The sequence below is a fragment of the Papilio polytes genome, unplaced genomic scaffold (assembly GCF_000836215.1).
Source record: "Papilio polytes unplaced genomic scaffold, Ppol_1.0 DF822067.1, whole genome shotgun sequence".
NCBI lineage: Eukaryota > Metazoa > Arthropoda > Insecta > Lepidoptera > Papilionidae > Papilio > Papilio polytes.
This window is the reverse complement of record NW_013527137.1, coordinates 4763131-4775831: the sequence shown is the minus strand read 5'-3', so window position 1 is coordinate 4775831 and position 12701 is coordinate 4763131. Positions and strand designations below refer to the sequence as shown.

General features: G+C 33.5%; 2 protein-coding genes across 2 annotated transcripts in view; one reads left to right on the top strand and one right to left on the bottom strand.

Moving 5' to 3' along the window:
* Positions 1 to 3299, bottom strand: part of LOC106106867 (zinc finger protein 598) — a 6892-nt gene extending 3593 nt beyond the window's left edge. Inside the window, exons 1-6 of the mRNA XM_013287527.1 lie at positions 3180 to 3299; positions 2913 to 3100; positions 2199 to 2450; positions 1872 to 1957; positions 754 to 992; positions 6 to 78 (exon numbers count right to left, since the gene is read on the bottom strand). Coding sequence (XP_013142981.1) covers positions 6 to 78; positions 754 to 992; positions 1872 to 1957; positions 2199 to 2450; positions 2913 to 3083 — 821 coding nt within the window. The 5' untranslated portion in view covers positions 3084 to 3100; positions 3180 to 3299. The remainder of the gene's footprint in view (positions 1 to 5; positions 79 to 753; positions 993 to 1871; positions 1958 to 2198; positions 2451 to 2912; positions 3101 to 3179) is intronic.
* Positions 3300 to 3676: 377 nt separating this feature from the next.
* LOC106107243 (protein abnormal spindle) lies at positions 3677 to 12440 on the top strand. Its single transcript, XM_013288015.1, has 8 exons — positions 3677 to 3867; positions 3947 to 4144; positions 4600 to 4797; positions 5059 to 11124; positions 11208 to 11397; positions 11591 to 11772; positions 11860 to 11979; positions 12054 to 12440. The coding sequence occupies exons 1-8, from the start codon at positions 3856 to 3858 to the stop codon at positions 12375 to 12377; spliced, it is 7290 nt and encodes a 2429-aa protein (XP_013143469.1). The 5' UTR covers positions 3677 to 3855; the 3' UTR covers positions 12378 to 12440.
* The last annotated feature ends 261 nt before the right edge of the window (positions 12441 to 12701 follow it).

The following is a 12701-nucleotide window of genomic DNA, read 5'->3' as shown; positions in this document are numbered from 1 at the left end:
TGAACTGCAACTCTAGTGTTCGCGCCTGTCGCGCCGCGCCGCGCGGCATGCCCTTGCCGTGCACCGTAGCCTTGTGAGCTGGGAATACATATTGCTTTACTAGAATACAACTCATACATTTTTTCCTAGCTTTCGCCCACGACTCCGCATGGACTTAAAAAAACTTATAACCTATACGTTCTTCCAAACTATACTCAACATCGATGCCAAATTTCGTTAAAATCCGTTCATAAGCTTAGGCTACAACCTCTATCATAAAACAATCTAAACTTTCGTATTTATATTTAGGGTTGTAACAGTGGCCATTTTAACGGAATAAGATGCGGATGCGGAGTTAATATTTCTTGCGTAGGTTCAGCACTTACGGATGTGAAAGCACAGTTCTGTTACAACCCTATTTATGAATTTAGTAACACTTTGTTTGTACAGTCTAGTGTATTGTTATAATTTAAGTCAAAAGTCAACTATGCAAACAGCTATTCTATTCTATTCCTTGTTTATCGATATCCCTCAGTGGATTGGGCCAGCGTCAAATGCTTGTAGTTTTATTCTAATTTCGCATATACTTGCAAAACTCTCCTGATGAAACAAACCAGCTGTTCACAGTCCATTCTGTCAACCTTTATCCACAAAGTCAAACAAAAAATTCAATTCTTTGCTTGGTATTTACAAGAATTCTACTAAAATTGTTGTATACCTATAATTGAATTAAAAAGAGATTTTGTGGCTATTCACTTAGTAAAAAAAATGTACCTTTGAGATCAATTTCACTTCTAAAGACGGCAGTCAAATGTTCTCCAGCGCAATCCCCTTCCTCGCAGAGATAGTGGTCAGTACGGAAGTGGTGTGCGAGTGCGGAGTGCGTCGGGTAGTACAGATTCTTGCCATCGGCGTCACACAGGTGGCAGTAGAGATGCTCCTTGCGGAGATGACGGTATAACTCGTCAGCATCCATAAAGCGTTCTTCACAGAACTCACACAATGGGTGGCCCCTGTGCATTTCAACTACTTAAAATAACCAAATAAACAATACAATTCAACAATAATTATACTTTGTAATTTGCAGAGTCCCTGACAATGAAAGGCATATCATACATAAATGCGAAAGTTTATATGGATGGATGTTTGTTAGAGTTTGTAGCCTAAATGGTTGAACGGATTTCGATGAAATTTGGTATAGATGTAGAGAATAGTCCAAAACACATATGCTGACTTTTGTTATTGTTAATTCCACGCGGACAGAGTCGCGGACGAAAGCTAGTTTACTAATATTTCCTTTAATCATTCCGACTAAGCCCTAGGCTTGTGCTAAGATATTGTTCACGTCAATCGTGGAATAGCGGGATTCGAACCTGATCACATCAGTAGTCCATACTCCTAATCATTTGGTTATTTTATACTGACTACCCACAATGGTTGGGTCAAGTTTCAATTCTGAGTGTTTAAAATCCAGGTTATAAATCAGAAGTTGTCTTAGATGCTAAATGTTATTAGCATAATTTGTGGACAATTAGACAATTAAACTAATTATCCTATCAATTTTGTAGATAAGGTGTTAAATTGTTTTTTATTTTATCTTATATTAACTCAGACAACATCTCGTAATCAGTTGTTTACACAGTTTTAATTGCTTTAAGATGACTATTCCTATTTAAAGACATGATTAGTTTTTTTTATAAACAAACTAGATGTAGCTCATGACTATGCCTGCATGTAATTAAGAAAATATAGCCTATGTTACTCGCTGATAACATAGTTTTGAATAGTGAAAGGATTATTGAAATCTGTCCAGTCGTTATGGTCTTATTTCCATACATACAAAAATACAAATCTCTATAATATTAGTATAGATAAATAAATATATGTATTACCTATGAGATGTGTCATCAATGTCACCTTTCCGTCGATGGTGAGCCAGCTCTTGTCGTGTATAGCATCTCCGTTCACTGGTGAATATCTACAAATAAGAAAAAATAAATATATTTCTCAAGAAAACTATTATAAGCAATAATTTTACAATTTTCACTTAGTTTTTAGTTTTCAATAAATAAGTACTGATTTCTGTGTAACTTACAATGTTAAAAAGAATAAGCTCTTTGCAATACGCTATATAATTATAGAAGCCCGCACTCGATCTAGCGTTCTGTTAATGAATATAAGTTGTGTTGTTGTATCATAGAATATTGTTTATATCTTACCTTCAAATGCTTAACGCAAAGGTCGCAGTAATAGCGCTCATGGACCCGCCGCATGTGGTCACTCAGCATAGTGAATGTATGGAATGGTGGGTTTTTATCACATGTCTTACAACGATGTTCCAGAAGTTTCTCATATTCTTTTTTTATTTCTTCAGTACAGAACCCTATCTTGAACTGCCTTTCAAACAGACGATCACTAAACACCTTATTGCGGAGTTCTTTATAAGGTTGAATTGTTTCAGTGAAGACAACCTAAAAAAATTAAAAAGTTTTGAACACTAAACATTTTTTTATCATCCATGACCTACATTAAGCCTTTTGTATGACCTACATTATTTTTCAATTAGAAGTTTTATTTATAATATTGGTGTTTAATTTATATATGATTATATAGGACTTTTATTTTCTGAATTAAAGCTGTTATTTAATTGCTTTCCAAAAATATATTCAATGTTTACAAACTGTGTACTATTTAAAACCCAAGACCTGTGAAAAAGGAGCAATAATAAGTTCTTATTATTGATAACCAAATTAATTGGAAATAGTCACAGCTTATTTATATTTGCGCTTCCTTTTATTTTCATTTAATTTCTTCCCAAATCTGTATCAATATAATGATGGTATTCATTTAATTATAATATTTCAATTCAATTCAAAATATTGCGACATAATGTTAATTTAATTTATCATTTCTGATTAATAAAAATAAGTTACCCTTGAAAGATCCTGCCGACAGATTGGACACTCGTTTTGCAAGCAAAGCACTCGCATACGAGTCGAGCACTCAAAACAAACGGGGTGGTCACATTCCCCAATTGAGTAATACAAGACATTCTTGAAACAAACTACGCAAGTAGTATTATCATTCGTCTGAGTCTCGGCCATGTTTCTCAATAAGGATCCTGTAATATTAATCCAGTGTTATAATTTTAAGAGTCTATTACCTATTCTACATATTGAGAACTTGTACCTACGACTTACCTTAGAGACGATTACCTGGATCTCGATTCACAGATGGCAAATGTGGACAATCCCAAGCAGAGAGGCCCCGAGAAAAATTCTATAATGACAAAAGTGGCACAGAACTGAGTGACAGGTCCAAAAAGTCAGAAACTGTCAACTGTCAGCATTTCGTAGAATGCCAAGCAAATGTCTGGAACTTTTACATGCAAGAAATTATCTATGGACTAAAAAAATAGTTTTAGGTAAAAACCAAATAAAAAGTTTCAAATGTTGTATTTTATCAGTTACTTTGTCAAGAATTTATTTATATTTTGACCATGTATAGTAGACAACTTTCAATTATAGTAATTTGTTGCTTCTCTTTTGTAATAAAACTCAGGTAACGAATAATTTTTATAGTTTAAGAGTTTTAGACAGCTTTTTATGAGTTGTTTTTCATGAACATAAATATAGAGCAGCAAAATAACTGTTTTAAAGGTTGGCATTTTGGCAGTAGACAACTGAACTGAACTGAACTGATTGAACGTCAGTTTTGTCAGTTGGTTTGAAAATTTGAATGTTATATGCGTTTGTTGAAATAGTTTTTGCTGTAAACCAATTTTGACGATTAAAAAGAGTATGTGACTATAAATTAAGATTGTTGTGCCGTTAAAATTACTGTGGTGTGGATAAGATCTTGAAGGAATCTATAAATATGTATTTTCAGGTAAGTTCATGACTATTTGTAATTTGTTATGTTTCTTATTTGTTTCATTTCAATAATACCTTGATCGTCCAATTTGTAGATAGAAAATACTCCAGAGCGTATTAAAAAGTCAAGAAGAAATGAAAACAGTAAAAAAAGTCCGCCGAAAGAGGAATGCCCCCGACTAGTTTTGGCTCCATTTTCTCGGCCCCCTCAAGTTGTTTTCGAAAATGTTCTCATCGGGACGTCCTGTGAGAGATGTTTGGAAATAATCAATCCGCTGAAACAAATTCAACAGGTACTTTAAATGAATTAATGATTTGTTAAAGTTCCATGAATCTTTATAATTGCGTTTTTTTTTATTAATTGGTTTTAAATTTGTATTTTGCTTTTTTATTTTATTTTATATTTGTTGTTTTTAACATAGACATAAGAATGTTTTAACTTTTAATTTGTAATAAAGATAGCACCCCAAAGTTCCTGACCCAAACATGTTAGGGGGAAAGGAGAGGGTGTCATAGAGCTTCCCATCATTTTTCACATTCCCTTTGTAGGTAATAAGCTAAAAGAAGCTTTTCAGCAGATTGATAAAGGACATTTTCTACCATTCCTTGCATCATACATGTTATCTTGAAGCTTGGGCTTATTATACATGTTGGGAGTTGGATCTACTAACACACAACCAGTCTGTATCCTAAACCACTAGGCTACACAATTTATTGATCATATTAATTTTCATGTTTTTATTTGCAGCTAATACTTGGCCGTTCTTTGCCACAAGGGCTTATTATAGATTTGCCCGATGATGGCTTGTTCTTGGAACCAGAGACATGCTACCTTCTTACCATGGTGTGGACACCATTGCAGCCGACTGCCCTCAGAGAAACTATTCGTTTTACTAATGAGAACAGGGGCAGGTTTGATGTCCTTGTTGTACTTAAGTCTGTTATGGTGAGTTCTTCTAATGATTCTGTTTTGTTTTTAAAAATCTATATTATGGATTATGTAATGGAGTAGATATGTCACCTCTTTTTTTAGTTTGTTTAATTTTAAATAAATCAAATAAATGTTTCCTATGCATAATTTGTTGTATTGGCTTGAAATAGAAATTAGTTTTGCATTTATTTGTTTGATTAAATGATTTATGTAATCAAGTTATATATCATATTTGTTGACATACATTTTTAAGATAAATTTTATTAATCTTTTCAGAACATTAAAGGAAAAGTTTCAACAAAAACATTGAAGATATCGCCAGGTAAGATTAAAAAGAAAGCATTAAAAAAGTCACCAGCATGTGTAACTAAGAAGAGAGTGGAAGCTATTTACAAAACACAAAGAAAAGTGGACACCACAGTTAATGTGGTACAATCAATTCAACATCGGACTTATGATATATGTGACAAGGAGAATATTTCAAATGACGAGAACTGTAATGATCGCTATGTAAGCAGGTGCCCATTAGAATTTTCTCCAGATAGTGATTTAAAATTTGACATATCAGAAATATTCGCTAACGTGCGAAAGACTCGTAAAGACAACCTACCAAACAATAAACCTTACGACACTGAATATGGCAACGAATTTAACTCACCAATGCAAAGAAATATTTTGAAACCATCAAACAGACAAGATCTAAAAACATTTGCTGCAGATATTTTCGATAACTTTACCTTTACACCCTTGAAGACATTGCAATCCAAAAATGTAACATTAGATAAAGGTCCGAAAATAGTACTCAGTGTAAACTCTGATAGTGAATTCAATGACAGTCTTGATATTAAATACCCTGACAAAGAAAATGACACTAGATCAATAATATGCATGACTTCATCCCAGCCACCAAATAAGTGGTTAACTGTAGACCAATCGGCTCATGAGAATGAAGAAATAGAATCGCCGACAAAGAGTAAGAAAATACCAAATACATCATCCCCCAAGGAAATAACCAGTCTAAATTTTTCTATTAACACCGAAATCTCACGCATCAGCGACTTGTCCTTTTTCCCTCAGCGGTTTTCAACCGAAAGAAAAGTACTACCTAAAATTAATAACGAGACCCAAGAACTAATAAACGATACAAATCTAAACATGAAGCTTAATTCTGATACATATACAAAGGAGTCTCCAAATACTTTCTTAGATTATCCCCAAACGAATTCGGAACTGAGACATGAACCTTTCAGTATTAGAGACCCAAAATTATGCAGACAAGCTTTGTTTAAGGACAATCAGTGTAGAGAAAGTTTTGATAGGAGATACGGAAACTTTTTTGAACAAAATAGATACAGTGATCTGAGATTAGACAGATCTCCACCTAGATCTATTACTCCGCCTCTACAATCGATACCAGAAGAGAGTGGTATAGCTTTCCACTCGCAGTCATTTAATAAAACAGATAATCAGATGGCGACATTTACCATTAACCGTACATTCGACAAAAATGTTGATAAAAGCGGTGTATCAGGACTTGCAAAGCAAACGTGGTCCAAGAAATCTATCAATTGTGAACCAGAGCTATGGAAAGTTCCTATTGCAGTTGTCAAAAAAGCTGTGAAAAGTAAAAATAAAATTGATATCGACGAAAGTCGAACATCAAGTAAAGTATCAAGTACACGATCGGAGGCGAATAAAAGTATAAATCAAAATATTTCTTTAAATCAGGTGGGAAACGTGTATTCTCAATCGTTTACTGTCGATCCATTTTCGTCCTCAACTTACTTCTACGACGTGGAGGCTGTAGAAAAGATCGAACAAGAGTTTAAAAGATGGCTTAACTATATTTTAACACCTCCGGCCGATCTCGATAGTAATGTTGAGCAAAAGATAGATTTCGGCAAAGCGTGGATTGAAAATAGAAATAAAGAAATCCCTGTTGCTCCTACAAAAGAGCAAGTCAGCAGCACCTATCACAACAGTCACAGGTTGATGAGTCTGCGACGATCTGCGAGAGCTTTATTGATGAGCCCAGAAATATCGCAAGTGTTCGTGAAACTAAATTTACAGATCGATAAAAAATTAATTGCAATAAGAAACGATCGCAATCTTCATTTAGATGTAGGATTACAAAAGATCATAATGGAATTGATATTATCGTACAATCCGTTGTGGCTTCGTGTCGGTCTGGAAGCTATTTACGGATTCGTCATACAGATGAAATCAAATAATGACATCGAAGGCCTTACTATCTTTATTATTCAGAGAATGTTCAAAAATCCACTTCTTAAAAATAAACATTCAAAATCGAGCGCTCCAAATATGCTTTTGCCTGCTTACATGGAAGCTATTAAAAAGTTTACTCTAAAAAAATTCTTCATGTTGGTATTCTTCCTGGATCAAGCAAAGCAGAAAAGATTGATACCTCACGATCCTTGCTTATTCCGTAGAAACGCTGTATGCAAAGATAGTCGAGAAATTTTAATCCGTTTTACGAGGGAGCTGATTGCTGGTATTGGCGATATCACCAAACATTTACGGCCTCTCGGTTACGTTGTGTGCCATAAACAATCATACTTAGATGAGTATAAATACGCTGTTCACAATATCGCTGTCGACATCAGAGACGGAGTGAGATTGACCAAAGTCATGGAAGTAATTCTGATAAAGAACGGCTTGTTAAGTCAGTTGCGAACTCCGCCAATATCACGCTTGCAAAAAATACATAACGTTCAAGTAGCTCTGAATGCATTGAAAGAAGCTAATTTTGTTATCGTTGGAGATATAAAGGCTACGGATATTGCCGATGGGCACAGAGAAAAGACACTATCGTTACTCTGGCAGCTGATACACGTGTTCCGTGCTCCTCTGTTTATGAAGGCGGCCAATGTTATACAGACATGGTGGAAAAAGAAATATGCCGTTGTGCTGGAACGAAAGAAAAAAGAGCAAGCGGTGCGAGATAAGTTAAATAACGCGGCGAGTGTTATTCAAGTTTGGTGGCGTAGAATCCAATACAACCGCATGGTGGAGCTAAAAATGCAACAACTAACTTACGCAACCATCATCATACAGAAGTTTTTCCGAAGATGGTTATGTCGTAGTCGATACCAGAACATGAAAAGGAATGTACAAATAATAGAAGAATGGTATTACGGTATTCAAAAGATAAGACAAGCGAGGGAAATTCTAAAAGTCTTGCAATTAAGACAAGCCGAAAAAAGATATCAAGCAGCGAGAAAAATTCAAGCGTATGTGAAAGGTTGGATTTGCAGAAGGCGTTACCAAAAGACAGTGAAAAATATAATTCTTGTGCAAAGCACGATTCGTTGCTTTATTGAAAGAAAACAATTCATGCGCTTGAAGAAATCTGTTTCCTATATTCAAGAGAAGTATAAAGGCAAGATACAGATGAGGGAACAGATGCGTATATTAGCTTTAAAAATCAAAAGTATTATCATCATTCAGAATTATTATAGAATGGCCAAACAAAGGAGACAATTTTTAGCTTACAAAAAATCTGTGTCTACAATTGAAAATCGTTACATTGCATTACTTAAAATGAGAGAAGCAAGACACAACTATTTGCACTTAAAACAGACAACTGTAAAAGTCCAAGCTGTATTCAGAATGAAAAAATGTCGTTCACAATACATTCGAAGTAAAACTTTGATCATCAATTTACAAAGAAGGGTAAAAGGTAGACAACAAATGTTGAAGGATAGAGAATCCTATTTGAAGATCAAAACAGCTGTAAGCAATATACAAAAGCACACTCGAGCATATTTAACAATGAAGAAAGAAAGGTCAGCATACGTCTTACAACGTACCTCTGCTATTAAAATTCAACATTATTTCCGTTCGTATTTAATCGCTAAAGAAATGAGAACAAAGTATCTACACTTACGAAATTCGGTAATTAAAATACAAACTTGGTACAGAAGTGTTATGAAAATTCGTCAAGAAAGAAAAGAATATGAACAGATTAGAAATGCAACTATAACTTTACAGAGACGTTATCGAGCTCTTGTAATGATGAGAGTTTGTAAAAACGATTTTGTAAAATTACAAAAAGCTACCATTGTTTTACAAACACGATACAGAGCTAAATTGCAAATGCGCGAGGAACAATCAAAGTATCTCAAAATTAGGACATCTTGTATTATTATTCAAAAATATATTCGAGCATACTTAGCAATGAAGAAAGAACGAGCGGCGTACGTCCTCCAACGGAATTCAGCTGTGAAAATACAACAATATTTCCGGCTCTATAAACTCGCAAAAACAGAGAGATTAAATTATATGAAGATACGAACTTCTGTTATTAAAATACAGACGTGGTACAAAAGTGTCTTGTTAATGCGTCGCTGCAAAGATCAATTTACACAAATAAGAAATGCAGCTCTAATTTTCCAAAGACGTTATCGAGCTCTTACTATGATGAGAGTTTGTAAAAACGATTTCATAAAATTGCGAAACGCAACAATTGCTGTACAAACACAATATAGAGCTAAAAAAGTAAGAGCAAAGTATATAAATTTACGAATTTCAGCTATCAAAATACAAACTTGGTACAGAAGTATTATAAGTATGCGAAGATCTAAAAAGGAATTTGAACAGCTTAAGAATACAACTATAATATTACAGAGACGTTACAGAGCTCTTATGATAATGAGAAATTGTAAAAACGACTATGTAAAATTGAAACACGCAACAATTGTTTTACAAAAAAGATACAGAGCTAAGAGGCAAATGCGTCAAGAGCGGTCTGAATATCTTAAAATTAAAACATCTTGTACTATCATTCAAACACACATACGTGCGTATTTAGCAATGAAGAAAGAGCGAGCGGTTTATATCTTGCAAAGAAATTCTGCTTTTATAATTCAACAATATTTCCGTTCGTACCAAATTACAAAGACTGTACGAACAAAATATTTGCTTATACAAAATTCTGTTATTAAAATACAAACCTGGTATAGAAGTATTATGCAAATGCGCGAACAAAGAAAGGATTTTGAACAACTAAGAAATGCAGCTATAACTTTGCAAAGACGTTATCGAGCTCAATTGTTAATGAGAACTTGTAAAAATGACTATAACAAATTACAAAAGGCAACAACTGTTATACAAACCTACTACAAAGCTAAAATACAAATGCGAACAGTAAGATCAGAGTATACAAAAACGAAGACATCTTGTATTATACTTCAAAAACATATTCGAGCGTATTTGGTTATGAAAAAGGAACGAGCTAATTACTTATTACGACGAAGTTCTGCTGTAAAAATTCAAAAATATTTCCGTTTTTACCAAATTGCGAAGGAAGAAAGAATAAAATATTTACATTTACGAAATTCTATTATTAAAATACAGACATGGTATAGAAGTATTTTGGAAATGCATCGCCAAAGAGAGAATTACAATAAACTCAGGAATGCAACTATAATTGTACAAAAACATTATCGAGCCCTTATGTTGATGAGAGTTTGTAAAAATGAATACAGCAAGTTGCAAAAAGCAACGACTATAATACAAACACGATACCGAGCCATCTGTAAAATGCATGAGCATCGAACCAAATATCTTAAACTAAGGATGTCTTGTGTGATAATTCAAACTGCTTTTAGGGCTTACATAAAAGGTAAACAAGAAAGACAGATATATTTAGAACAAAGACAATCTGCTGTAAACATCCAAAATTGGTACCGATCTTGCAAGAAAAGTAGAGAAATCGTACAGCAATGCTATACTGAATATTTAGATTACAGAAAGAAAATAAAAATAGTACAATCGGTCATACGCATGTACATCCAGCGTAAACGATATTTAGAAATAAAACGAGCTACAGTTACCATACAAAGACATTATAGATTGTATAAACTAACGACGACACAAAGACTACAATACTTACAAATCAGAAAAAATATTATAACTATCCAAGCTCACGCGAGACGTTATATTCAAAGAAAACGTTTTATGACACTCCGATCGGCTATTTTATTTATACAAGTCCAATATAGATACAAGAAGCAAAGAGAAGTTCTTAAACAACAAAAGATTTCTGCAGCAATTTGCTTGCAAAAAAATATCAGATGTTATCTTGAGAAAAAACGTTACAATAATTTTATTAAATACGTAAAATTAATTCAAGAACTATGGAAAGGAAAGCAATTAACGAGATCGATCCGTTTTGAGTTTTTGAAGAAACGACAATCAGCGATAAAATTACAGGCTGTGATAAGAGGATTTTTAGCAAGAAAGTGGTTCATAGCTCAAAAGGAAATGTTGATTAAAATGAAAGAGGAACAAAGGCGAAACTGGGCTGCTTCCAAAATTCAGGTATGTTTTACACTTTAATTGAACTTATCATTCAATGTAACGTTTTTAGTTATATTAAAATTCGGATTTTTTAATTGTTGTAGGCTCTTTTCCGCGGCCATCGTGTCCGCATGTCCAACAAGGACTCTCAGGTGGAGGAGCTTCGCAACAGATGGCGCGGCGGTGCTCTGCAGTCGACGCAGGAGTCGCTTAAAGAACGTAATGATGACGCCATGGAACAACTCAGGAATATGTCTGACATAGAATCCATTATTCGCACTTTTAGATCACTGGGTATGTTTACTTTAAAACCTTGAAATATTATTTATCATATGTAAAACGCTATTAATTGTTAATTAAACTTTTTCTTTGGTTCTCAATTAAACATTTGAAAACCAACTAAACTTTAAATTTAACTCTTGGTCTCAAATATTTTTTTTGTATCTTGAAAATTTTCTATATGTAATTTACGAAATTATTTTTTCAGAATTGTTAACAGAAGTATATCCAATGATGTACCACAATAACGCATCTTCAGTGGTGGGTTATGTATATGTGTACATGAATTTTATGAATCGATCCATCTCCAGTATCGAAGTATTGAAATATGCCACAGCTGTGCTGGTCAATTTGGCCAGATATAAGGTCACTGGACCGAAAATATACAAAGTAAGATAATTATTATGGCCCTTGCAAATTAATAGACCAATTTTGCTAATTATAATTTAGTTGTGTTAATTATTTGTATTCTTACAGAGAGATCGTATACCGCCAATTTTGAAATTTATGTTGAGATTCAGTAGCAGTGAAACAAAGCTGTTTTGTATTTTTTCAACTTACTTATGGATATTCTCAAAATACGAAACCGTAAAACAGGTATTTAACTATTATTTTAGCTTTCTTTATAAACCACTTAAGAATTTATTCATTTTATAATTTAATTGTTACAGGATCTAACGGAATTTCTCCACGTTCCCGAAAATCATAAAACACTGATGACAATAAAGAGTAATGTGGACAGAATGAAAAGAATGACAAACAATTCAAAACATCGATTCCATACACCTCAGCCATTCAAAACTATGCCGCGAATGTTTAATCACCATGGAGACAATTTGAACCATAGTGTAGCCAATACAAATAACATTGGCAAGGCAAAGATCGTACTACCCGCTCTAGAACCTTACTATGGTATCCAAAGATTGGAAGCACCACAATACTTTGAAGACTCCCAACAAGCTATTGATTGCTTGATAAAGACTTACAATTTATAATATTTTAATTCTATGTAATTGTTGTTGTAAGACTAATATAAATGTTAGGTCTAATATATTTCATTAATTAATATGTAGATAAGTTTGTTTGCATTATGTAAAACATTTATTAAATTCATGTTGACATACAATAAATATCTTTAAATAAACTTTTTCACATTAATTTTTACCAAATGTATATCATGTCATCTTTTAATTTATGGGAGTTAGCAATCTGCAAGAATACTGGTAAATAACTTTTAACGATCCTGCTAACCGAAACCGTTAAAATTCCGTTTCTGACATTTTGAAAGTATTTGCCTTTTTATAAAAACGACACTCGTT